General features: G+C 35.8%; 1 protein-coding gene across 1 annotated transcript; it reads left to right on the top strand.

Moving 5' to 3' along the window:
- The first annotated feature begins 1961 nt into the window (after window positions 1-1961).
- Window positions 1962-2234, top strand: LOC112065842 (60S ribosomal protein L35-like). Its single transcript, XM_055084691.1, has one exon. The coding sequence runs from the start codon at window positions 1962-1964 to the stop codon at window positions 2232-2234; it is 273 nt and encodes a 90-aa protein (XP_054940666.1).
- Window positions 2235-12268: the final 10034 nt, after the last annotated feature.

Below are 12268 nucleotides of genomic sequence, written 5' to 3'. Positions count from 1 at the left end.
CATCTTTGATGAAGAGCTCCTTGATAGACTTGACAGTTTGTTTAGAACTTCCCATAATCCTTCAGAGCCTGTTTCCAAACTCTCTCAATAGGTCTTAGGACTGAATCCTTAATGTAACATTTGCATTTGGTGGGTCCTTAATATTGATGATCAACAATTCCTATAAATCAGGCACTGTATGTTTCTTACACAGCACTGTATGTTTTCTCTACTGAATTATGTAAATGTCCCTCAGTTGAATAGCTTCTAAATTAATCGATAATTCCAGTAAAGTCATGTCCTTTTTTTGATTTTTTTTTTCTTGGTGTAGGGGAGATGTGAATCATATAGAGTCAATAAAAGGTTTCCAAATGGAAAAGCTTGACAACCATTGTGATAAAAAAATATCAGTGACAGAGAATTCCTCTATTTCTCCGCTTCAGTGCTGACAGGACTAAATGCTGTTTACATTATAAATGACCAAGGAAACAAGACTAGACTTCCAGTTGGTTGATAACATATGGTTGAGAAAAGAGCCTCAAGGTTATCATATTGATTCTAGACTATCTTCCTTGTCTGGTGTAAGCAGAGAGACAAACACATATTCTTACTGAAATAAGTGAATCAAATGTAATTTCCATTTTGCTCCACAAATATTTGAATGTGTACCTTTAACATTTCATTAGCAGCAAAAATAACATGGTCTACATTCAAAGTCAGTTGTTCTTTAGCGTAGTTTTACTCCTTGTACTTCAGTACTTGAATGAATGGAATATTTAATTCAAGACTTGGAAACAATTTGACAAACTAGTTGATTCATAGTGATCACTTCAGAAATCTAAAAGCTACTCGATAATACAAAATTTAGGGTGGGAAAGAAGGCATTCCTTTTTTTGTTTTTCTAAATTAAACCTTTAAAAATTTGTAAACTTATTTCAAGTATATGGAAAAGTACAGAAAAAATATAATGAATAATTATGTACTCATCACCCACTCTATAAAATTTTACTATTGTCATATTGTTTAAATTTTTAAAAAGTCACAGATATAAAGCCCCCTGTATATGCCTTCTAAATCTCATTCTTTTTTTCCCCTTCCCTGAACAAACTCTATTCTGAATTCGGTGCTTATTATTCTCATGCTGTTATTCCTTTACTACGTTTATAAATTCATAAACAATATATAATATTGTTTTGTACGTCGTACTTTCAGTGGTATATTATACATATCATTCTGCACCTGTGCTTTTTTGGCTGTTTAGACATGTAACTCAAGTTGTTGTACAGATGTATCCCATTACACCAAAGTGTATCTGTTATCATGGGCATGGACTTCTGGTTGTTTCCAATGTTTTGCTACTACAAACAATACTATTTAAAGTTTTATACATGTCTCCTTTCCCCAAATGCAGTAGTTTCTCATATATTCATGTGCATATAATCATCTGGTGAATCTTGTTAAAATGCAGACTCTGATTTGGTAGGTTTGGGATGGGGCCTGAGATTCTGCATAGTTTCCAGATGGTGTTGATGTTGCTGGTCCTAGGACCATGCTTTGAGGAGCAAGGGCCTTGCAGAGGAGTAAAACTTCTAGGTTGTAGAGGATGATCATCTTCAAAGTTACTAGATATTGCCAAATGGCTCTCTGAAATGCTTGCACCAATCCACACTCCCATCAGCAGCTCACCGGAGTCTCCACTGTGTTACATCTTCATTAACACTGTTATTGTAAGACTTTGATTTTTGCCAATTTGATGGGCATGAAGTGGTATTTTGTTATATTAATTTACCTTTGATGAGTATTATTGAAGTCAGACCCCTTGAGTTTCTTCTTCTGCAATAATTTTTCACATTGACTAATGTTTTGGGTAAAGAAGATGTCTTCATTCATCTGTTTCATACTTTAAAGCATCCTTGTGCAGCCATGGCCAAGATTAAGTCTTGAGACTTTCAGGCTAGAAGAAGGAGGAGCTGCTGAAACAGATGGATGACCTGAAAGTGGAGCTGTCCCAGCTGCATGTCTCCAAAGTGACAGGCAGTGCAGCATCCAAACTCTATAAGATTCGAGTTGTTTGCAAATCTATTGCCTGTGTTCTCGCTGCCGTTAACCAGACTCAGAAAGAGAACCTCAGGAAATTCTACAAGGGCAAGAAGTACAAACCCCTGGAACTTCAGCCCAAGAAAATATGTACTATGCACTGCCAGCTCAACAAGCGTGAGGAGAACCTGAAGACCAAGCAGCAGCAATGGAAGTAATGGTTGTGACCACCATCGAAGTACATGGTTGAGACCTGAGCATTGTGGTGTCAAGAGAAAACAAACTGGCTAGGAAGAAAAAAAAGAAATACTAAAGGGAGTCCTTCAAGTTAAAGCAGAAGGATGATAAAGAGCAACAAAAACCATACAAAAATATAAAACTCCTTGGTAAAGGTAAACATAGAGATAAATTTATAATTATGTAGTATTGTAATGTAAGTGCATAAATCACTTTTAAATCTGGTACAGAGTTCAAAAAAACAAAAGCAAGCATAAAAAGTAATTATAAATTTATGTTAATAAATATGCAATGTTACAAGAGATAATTTATGTCTCAGTAACATAAAGTGGGTGAGGCAGAACTGTAAAGGAGCAGAGTTTTTATATGTGATTAAAGTTGTTATCAGTTTAAAACATATTATTATAACTTTAAAATATTTTATGTAATTACAGTGATAACCACAGAGAAATTATAGAATATACACAAAGGGAAATGAGAAGGGAATCAAAATATGTCACTACCAAAAAAATCGGCAAAATGCAAAATAAGGCAGCAGGATGGAGAGAGGGACAAAAAAGTTATAAGATATACAGAAAACAAAATGGCAATATAAGTCCTTTCCTGCCTATAATTAATTTATATGTAAATGGATTAAATGTACCAATTAAAAGACACAGATTGGTTGAATGGATAAAAAACAAGAACCAACTAATATGCTGTCTACAGAGACATGCTATAGATCTAAAGACACACATAGGCTAAAAGCAAAAGGATGGAAAAAATATTCTATGCAAACAGGAACCTAAAGAGAGCAGAGGTGGCCATACTTAGATAAAATAGACTTTAATACCAAAACTATCAAATGAGACAAAGAAGGACATTGCATGATGATAACAGGGTCAATTCACCAGGAAGATATAACAGTTATAATATACATGCACCTAACATTAGAACTCCTAAATATATGAAGCAAACATTGACAGAACTGAAGGCAACAACACAATAATAGTAGGATACTTCAATATTCCACTTTCAGTTATGGATAGAACAGCCAAACAGAAGATCAATAAGAAAACAGAGGACTTAACACTGTAGAATAATTGAACCAAACATATACAGAAAACTTCACCCAACAATAGCAGAATACACATTCTTCTCAAGTGCACATGGACATTCTCCAAGGTAGTCCATATGTTAGGTCACAAAACAAGTCTTAGCAAATTTAAGAAGACTGAAATCATACAAAGTATCTCAGATCACAATAGAATGAAATTAGAAATCAACAGAAGAAGGAAAAAACACAAGTATGTGGAAATTAAACAACATACTCTTAAACAACAAATGAGTCAAAGAATAAATCACAAGTGAATTAGAAAATACTTAGAGAAAAATGAAAAATACAACATACCAAAACTTACGGGATGCAGCAAAAGCAGTGATAAGAGGGAACTTTATAAACACTTGCATTAAAAAGAAGAAAGATCTCAAATCAATAATCTAATTTTATACCTTGAAGAAATAGAAAAAGAACAAATTAAATGTAAATTTAACAGAAGGAAAGAAACAATAAAGATTAAAGTAGAGGTAAATGAAATAAAGAATAGAAAAACAATAGAAAAAAATCAATAAATCCAAGAGTTGGTATTATTATTATTTTTTTGTGTGTGTGGTACACGGGCCTCTCACTGTTGTGGCCTCTCCCGTTCCGGGGCACAGGCTCCGGAGGCGCAGGCTCAGCGGCCATGGCTCACAGGCCCAGCTGCTCCGTGGCATGTGGGATCTTCCCGGACCGGGGCACGAACCCGTGTCCCCTGAATCAGCAGGCAGACTCTCAACCACTGCGCCACAAGGGAAGCCCAAAAGAGTTGGTATTATTAATAAAACCAATAAAACCAACTGAATGTTTGTGTCCCCTCACCCAAATTCATATGTTGAAGCTCTGACCACCAAAGCGATGTTATTTGGAGGTGGGGCCTTTGAGAGATAATTAGGTTTGAATTAGGTCATGAGGGTGGGAACCTCATGATGGGACTAGTGCCCTCGTAAGAAGAGGGAGAGAGAAATCTATTTCTTCATGCACACGCATGACAAAAGGCCACCTTAGCACCCAAGAAGAAGGCAGCTATCTGCAAGCTAGGAAAAGGGTTCTCACCAGAACCTGACTATGCTGGCACCCTGATATGGACTTTCAGGCTCCAGAACTGTGAGAAATAAATATCTTTTTTTTAAGCCATCCATTCTATGATGTTTTATTTTGGCAGCCCAAGCAGACTAAGACATGGTCTTTTAAAAAGATCATCAAAATTGACAAACCCTTATCTAGATTAGCTAAGAAAAAGAGCTAGAAGATTCAGATAACTAAAATTAGTATTGAAAGAGTAGATAGTATAACTAATGTCACAGAAATAAAAAAGCATTATAAAAGACTACTGTGGGGAATTCCCTGGCAGTCCAGTGGTTAGGGCTCTGTGCTTCCACTGCAGAGGGCATGGGTTTGATCTCTGGTTGGGGAACTAAGATCCTGCAAACTGTGCAGTGCAGCCAAAAAAAAAAAAAAGACTACTGTGAACAATTATATATCAACAAATCGGATAACCTAGAAGAAATGGATTAATTCCTAGAAACATAAAACCTACCAAAAGTAAATCATAAAGAATCTGAACAGACTTATAACTAATAAGGAGATTGAAGCAGTAATCAAACACCTCCCAACCAGGACAAGATAACTTCACTGAGGGGTTTTACCAAACAATTAAAGGATTAAAATACCAATCCTTCTCACACCCTTCCAGAGAACTGAAGAGGAGGGAACACTTCCAAACTCATTGTACAAAGGCAGCATTATTCTGATACCAAAACTAGAAAAAGACACAAGAAAGCTACAGACAAATATTCCTGATGAATAATGATACATAAACCCTCAATAAAATACTAGTAAACTGAATTCAACAGCACATTAAAAGGATAATACACGATTGAGTGGGATTTGTACCTGGAATGCAAGGATGGTTCAACACACAAAATCAATCAATATAATACACCACATTAACAAAATGAAGGACAAAATCCATATGATCATCTCAAATGATGCAGAAAAAGCATTTGACAAAGTCAACACTTTTTCATGATAAAAACACTCAACAAACTGGGAAAAGAAGGAAACTACCTCAACATGATAAAAGCCATATATGAAAAGGCCACAGCTAACATCATATTCAACCACGAAAGACTGAGTTTTTCCTTTAAGGTCAGAAAGGCGGCAAAGTGGAGCAACTAAGCCCGTGCGCCACAACTATTGAGCCTGTGCTCTACAGCCTGCAAGCCACAACTACTGAGCTGATGTGCCACAACTACTGAAGCCTGCAAGCCTAGAAACTGTGCTCCGCAACAAGAGAAGCCACCACAATGAGAAGTCTGTGCACTGCAGTGAAGAGTAGCCCCCGCTCGCCGCAACTAGAGAAAGCCCGTGCGCAGCAATGAAGACCCAACGCAGCCAAAAATAAAAATTAAATAAATGAATTTTAAAAAAAGCAATTAGGATTAAAAGTTTCCATTAAAAAAAAAAAAAGGAACAAGGCAAAGATGCCCCATCTCACCACTTGTATTCAACTTAGTACCGAGTGTCCTTGCCAGAGCAATTAGACAAGAAAAAGAAATAAAAGGCACCCAATTCGGAAAGGAAGAAGTAAAATGATCTCTGTTCACAGGTTACGTGATCGTATATGTAGAAAACCGTAAAGACTTCATGCACACACACAAAAAAACCCTGTTACAATTAATAAGTAATTTCAGCAAAGTAGTAGGATACAAAATCAACACACAAAAATCAGGTGTATTTCTATACACTAATAATGGCTAATGTGAAAAGAAAATTAAAAAAACAATCACATTAACTATGGCATCAAAATGGATAAAATACATAGGAATAAGCTTAACCAAGGAGGTGAAAGACTTGTACACTGAAAACTATAAAACATTGCTAAAAGAAATCAAAGAAGACACAAATAAATGGAGACATGCTGTGCTTACGGTTTGGGAGACTTAATATTGGTAAAATGTGCATACTACATAAAGCGATGTTAAGATTCAATGTAATTCATATCAAAAACCCAATGTCATTTTTTTGCAGAAGTAGAAAAAAAATACTAAAATGCATACGAAATTTCAAAAATAGCTGAATAGCCAAAATAATCTTGAAAAAGATCAGAGTTGGAGGCCTCACATTTCCTTATTCCAAAACCAGCTACAGTGCAACACCAATTGAGACAGTCTGGTACTGGCATAAAGGCAGATATACAGACTGATGAAACAGAGACTAGAGCCTAGAAATAAACCCTTGCCTATATAGCCAAATAATTTTTGGCAAAGATGTCAAAACTACAAAATAGGGAAAGATAGTCTTTTCAACAAATGGTACTAGGAAACCTGTATATTTACATGCAAAAGAATGAAGCTGGACACTTACCTTATGCCATGGACCAAAATTAAAATAGGTTAAAGACCTAAATGTAAGACCTAAAAGTATAAAACTACTAGAGGAAAACACAGGAGAAAAGCTTCAGGACATTGGATTTGGCAATGATTTCTTGAATGTGATACCAAAAACACAGACAATAGAAGCAAAAATAGACAAATGGGACTATATCAAACTTCAAAACTTATGTGTGTCAAAGGAAACAATCCACAGAGTGAAAAGGCAATCTATGGAATGGGTGAAAATATTTGCAAATCATATATATGATAAAGGGTTAACATTCAGAATACATAGGGAATTTCTAAAACTCAACAAGAAAACAAATAACCCATAAAAATTAAATAAATGAATTTTAAAAAAAGCAATTAGGATTAAAAGTTTCCATTAAAAAAAAAAAAAGGAACAAGGCAAAGATGCCCCATCTCACCACTTGTATTCAACTTAGTACCGAGTGTCCTTGCCAGAGCAATTAGACAAGAAAAAGAAATAAAAGGCACCCAATTCGGAAAGGAAGAAGTAAAATGATCTCTGTTCACAGGTTACGTGATCGTATATGTAGAAAACCGTAAAGACTTCATGCACACACACAAAAAAACCCTGTTACAATTAATAAGTAATTTCAGCAAAGTAGTAGGATACAAAATCAACACACAAAAATCAGGTGTATTTCTATACACTAATAATGGCTAATGTGAAAAGAAAATTAAAAAAACAATCACATTAACTATGGCATCAAAATGGATAAAATACATAGGAATAAGCTTAACCAAGGAGGTGAAAGACTTGTACACTGAAAACTATAAAACATTGCTAAAAGAAATCAAAGAAGACACAAATAAATGGAGACATGCTGTGCTTACGGTTTGGGAGACTTAATATTGGTAAAATGTGCATACTACATAAAGCGATGTTAAGATTCAATGTAATTCATATCAAAAACCCAATGTCATTTTTTTGCAGAAGTAGAAAAAAAATACTAAAATGCATACGAAATTTCAAAAATAGCTGAATAGCCAAAATAATCTTGAAAAAGATCAGAGTTGGAGGCCTCACATTTCCTTATTCCAAAACCAGCTACAGTGCAACACCAATTGAGACAGTCTGGTACTGGCATAAAGGCAGATATACAGACTGATGAAACAGAGACTAGAGCCTAGAAATAAACCCTTGCCTATATAGCCAAATAATTTTTGGCAAAGATGTCAAAACTACAAAATAGGGAAAGATAGTCTTTTCAACAAATGGTACTAGGAAACCTGTATATTTACATGCAAAAGAATGAAGCTGGACACTTACCTTATGCCATGGACCAAAATTAAAATAGGTTAAAGACCTAAATGTAAGACCTAAAAGTATAAAACTACTAGAGGAAAACACAGGAGAAAAGCTTCAGGACATTGGATTTGGCAATGATTTCTTGAATGTGATACCAAAAACACAGACAATAGAAGCAAAAATAGACAAATGGGACTATATCAAACTTCAAAACTTATGTGTGTCAAAGGAAACAATCCACAGAGTGAAAAGGCAATCTATGGAATGGGTGAAAATATTTGCAAATCATATATATGATAAAGGGTTAACATTCAGAATACATAGGGAATTTCTAAAACTCAACAAGAAAACAAATAACCCTATTAAAAAATGGGCAAAGGAGTTCAATAGATAGATAGTGCTCCAAAGAAGATACACAAATGGCCAACAAGCATATGAAAAGATACTCAACAGCACTAATAATAAGAGAAATGCAAATCAAAATCCCGAGATATCACCTCACCCCTATTAGGAAGGCCACTATCAAAACAAGAAACTAAGTGTTGGGGTGGATGTGGAGAAACTGAAACCCTGCTGGTGGGAACGTAAAATGGTGTAACTCCTATGAAGGGCAGTGTAAAGGCTTCTCAAAAAACTAAACACAGAGCTGCCATATGATCCAGCAAACCCATTTCTGGGTGTATAACCAAAAGAATTCAAAGCAGGATCTTTAAGAGATGTTCATTAAAACATTATTTACACTAGCCAAGAGGTAGAAGCAACCCAAATTCCATTAACAGCTGAATGGATAATCGAAATGTGGTTCATACAATACATACAATGGAATATTATGCAAACTTAAAAAAAGAAGAAAATTTGGTCACATTCTACAAGGATGAGCCTCAAGGACGTTATGCTAAGTGAAGTAAGCCAGCATAAAAGGACAATTACTGTATGATTCTACTCATATGAGGTATCTAAAGTAGTCAAATCACAGAAACAAAAAGTAGAAATGTGATTGCCAAGTACTGGAGAAAGGAGGGAGAGGGAATTAATGTTTAGTGGGTATAAGTTTCAGTTTGGCAAGATGAAATAGTTCCAGAGATCTGTTGTACAACAATGTGAATGTAACTTAATGCCGCTGAACTTAAAAATGTTTAAGATGGTAAATTTAATGTTATGGTTTTTTTTTTAACCACAATAAAAAAAACAAACAAATCTGAGCTGTTATTAATTTTAGGCTTTTTCCTCCCATGAATATACACTTTCCCCCCAAATTGGACCACATTGTACATGCTGTTTTATAACAGGTTTTGCCCATTGACTACAGAGTGAAAACTTTCCAAGTTTATTCCCTATTCTTCTAGGTCATTTAGAAAGGCTGTTTAGTATTCCAATATGTGAACCTACCACATTAACCAATTTCCTGTTGTTGGACACTGGATTGAATTATTTTACTCTTATGAACAATACTATGTAGCTAAATCATGTTACGCCTTTTAAATAGTTTTAGTATCAGCTTCTCTCTCCCCTTCTAGTCAGCTCTCAGCTGTTACACTTCTCCCCTTCTAATCTGTGATCAGATAATCAACCAAGTTAAATCAGTTTACTTGTAATAAAACCTTATATACAATTCTGTCCCTTGCTCTAAGTCCTAGATAAAAGGGACAGCTGTTGTAGAAGCTGTGAAGGGAGGCTGTTTGTGCTTATTTTGGGTATACTTTCAGTTCGACCAGCTCTGCTAGAATCGGTTCTTGCCTCACTGAATAAATCCAGATGGTGGCACTTGCTCTTGTGCCTGGTTGCCTTTTCCCTTCCACTCTCTCTTAGGGTCTTGAAACTCAATCTACCTTTATGCCTGGCCACCACCACCTCAGTGTTACCTGTTTCTGATTTTCTGAAGCCCTGCTGCCCCTTGGGCCTGTCTAGGAGTTCCTGGCCTCCTTGGACTCCTGATACCAATATGCATGCATACTGCTGACTTCTACTTTGTGGACTTCTTTGCTTTAGTTTCTCACACCTTTAAGGAACTCATAGCACCTATTTGTACTTTTTGACAAGTGCACTATCTGACAACTTTGGATCTAATTTTTTTGTGTGTATGTGAGAGCACAGAAAATAGACTTCCAACAATTACAACTCCCAAATTGCATATTACTAAGTAGCCTAAATGTAGTTGGATAGGCTAGTTTCCCAAACTTGCCTGAAGGATCTCATGGGTCACTTGGTAAAAAAAACACATTCCCAGGCCTAGCCCAATGGATATATTATTTAATCAGTACCCCAGGTGATCCTTATGGTCAGGCAGGTTTAGAAACACTGGGCCCTTAATCTGCATCCTCAAAGCTTCCAGGACATTGGGAAGTTCAATTGGGACCCAAGGGAGCCTGATAAGCCTGTAACCAACCTAATGGTAGCACAGGGTTCATTCCATCAGGGTAGGACAACTCTAGGAATCAACTGTAAGTTGAAAAAAACATTGGAAAGTCTTTAGAGCTTACGACCAAAGCAGGAACTTAGGGTCTATTTATCACCTCTATACCAAGGATGGTTTCAAACATACACCCCCTTGAGTAGATTTTACTCTAAATGCTGGGGTTCCAAAAGTGTTAGTTTGAGTCATACAGTTCTTCAAAAAGTGTAACAGAGAATCTGGATCCCCTGAGGATTAAACCCTTTGCATATATGCTAAAATCACGTGGAGTGCATATCTTTTAATAGTTTTTATTTTCACTTAAAAAAATGACTTCAATGCCAGATCTGTGTTAGGAAACCGTTCTCGCAATGCTAGCTGTGTAATTTTTGAGGCTTGAGAAAGGAACACAGAATTCTGACACATATGCTTCAACTCATAACAAGTCTCTGGGTATTTGGATCAACCATATATAAGATATACAAGATATGACTCCCTCAATCTGAGGACACAGGGAGATCCAAACATGTCTGAGAATTCTAATAGAAACTCTAGAAACAGCTGGTGAATCCTCATCGCTCTACATAAACTATTTGGGGGAAGCAGGGAGAAGATTACTGATAATTTTAATTTCCTTGTTGGAAATTTCCAAATTTATTATAATAAACATATTTTATAAAAAAGTATTTTAAGAAATATACCATAAAGGAATAAGAGCATACCTTAATAATGTAAATGGAGGTGGAAGAAAGCAGCCTAGATTTGTTCAAAAACTTTTTTCCAGTTATAAAGTCCCTTCTCTGTTACTTAAAAAAAAGTCTAGGGAAAATGTATCTTGAATAAAGAGTTATTTGTTAGTTTAAAAAAAATGCTTTTTGGGCTTCCCTGGCGGCGCAGTGGTTAAGAATCTGCCTGCCAATGCAAGGGACACAGGTTCGAGCCCTGGCCTGGGAGGATCATGCATGCCGCGGAGCCACTGAGCCTGTGTGCCACAATTACTGAGCCTGAGCTCTAGAGCCCACAAGCCACAACTACTGAGCCCCCGTGCCACAACTACTGAAGCCTGCACACCTAGATCCCGTGCTCTGCAACGAGAAGCCACGGCAATGAGAAGCCCGCGCACCGCAATGAAAACCCAACACAACCAAAAACAAATAATAAGTAAATAAATTTGTATTAAAAAAAATACTTTTCAAAAGTGCAGCTAGAAAAACTAGCTAGATCATAAGTATCATTAAACTTGCCAATAATGTTGCTGTTTTCAGTTGAAAAAAGCTTCCTAAACCTTTCTTAATTTTCCTTATTTTCTTTTAATTAAAAAAACAAAGTAATGCATGTACATGGTAAAATATTCAAACAGTTCAAAATGGTATATAAAGTAAGTATTTCTCCTAACCCAGACACCAATTCTTTTCCCAGAGGTAATCATTGTTAGCAAGTTTCTTACATATTCTTCCAGAAATGTTTTATGCAACTACAAGGGATATATATATACTATTTATTCACAAGAGATCATAATTTCTACTCCTCTTACAATCCATCCACTTGATGGGATAATGTGAGGAAAAAATAGAATTACATAAAAATTAGGCCAAGATAAAAATTAGCCCAAAATTGTTGAAGAAAACTCAAATGGTTCATGAGAGAGCCAAAACTGAGGAGGATAAAATATGAGGGGAAAATGCTTCTTAGGTCCTAAAAAGTTTTCACCCTTTAAAAATTGTTATTTCTCTCTTTTAGAGAATCTTCTTTAACATGAAGGAAAGTGATGCTACTGATGTTTATTTGGTAAGTAGGCTAAACATTTAAGCATTTTTTCTCTGCTGGTTCTAGAAATTATCTCCTTCCTTTAAAAAAAAATGTTTAAAGGTAAAATTTTAAATGGTAAGAGA

This window comes from Physeter macrocephalus, chromosome 5 (assembly GCF_002837175.3).
Source record: "Physeter macrocephalus isolate SW-GA chromosome 5, ASM283717v5, whole genome shotgun sequence".
NCBI lineage: Eukaryota > Metazoa > Chordata > Mammalia > Artiodactyla > Physeteridae > Physeter > Physeter macrocephalus.
Note: the sequence above shows the minus strand (reverse complement) of the source record. Positions and strands in the feature narration are given on the sequence as shown.

What these genes read in the sequence shown, in the direction of transcription:
- LOC112065842 (XM_055084691.1), top strand. Translation starts at nt 1,962, where the DNA reads ATGGATGACCTGAAAGTGGAGCTGTCCCAGCTGCATGTCTCCAAAGTG.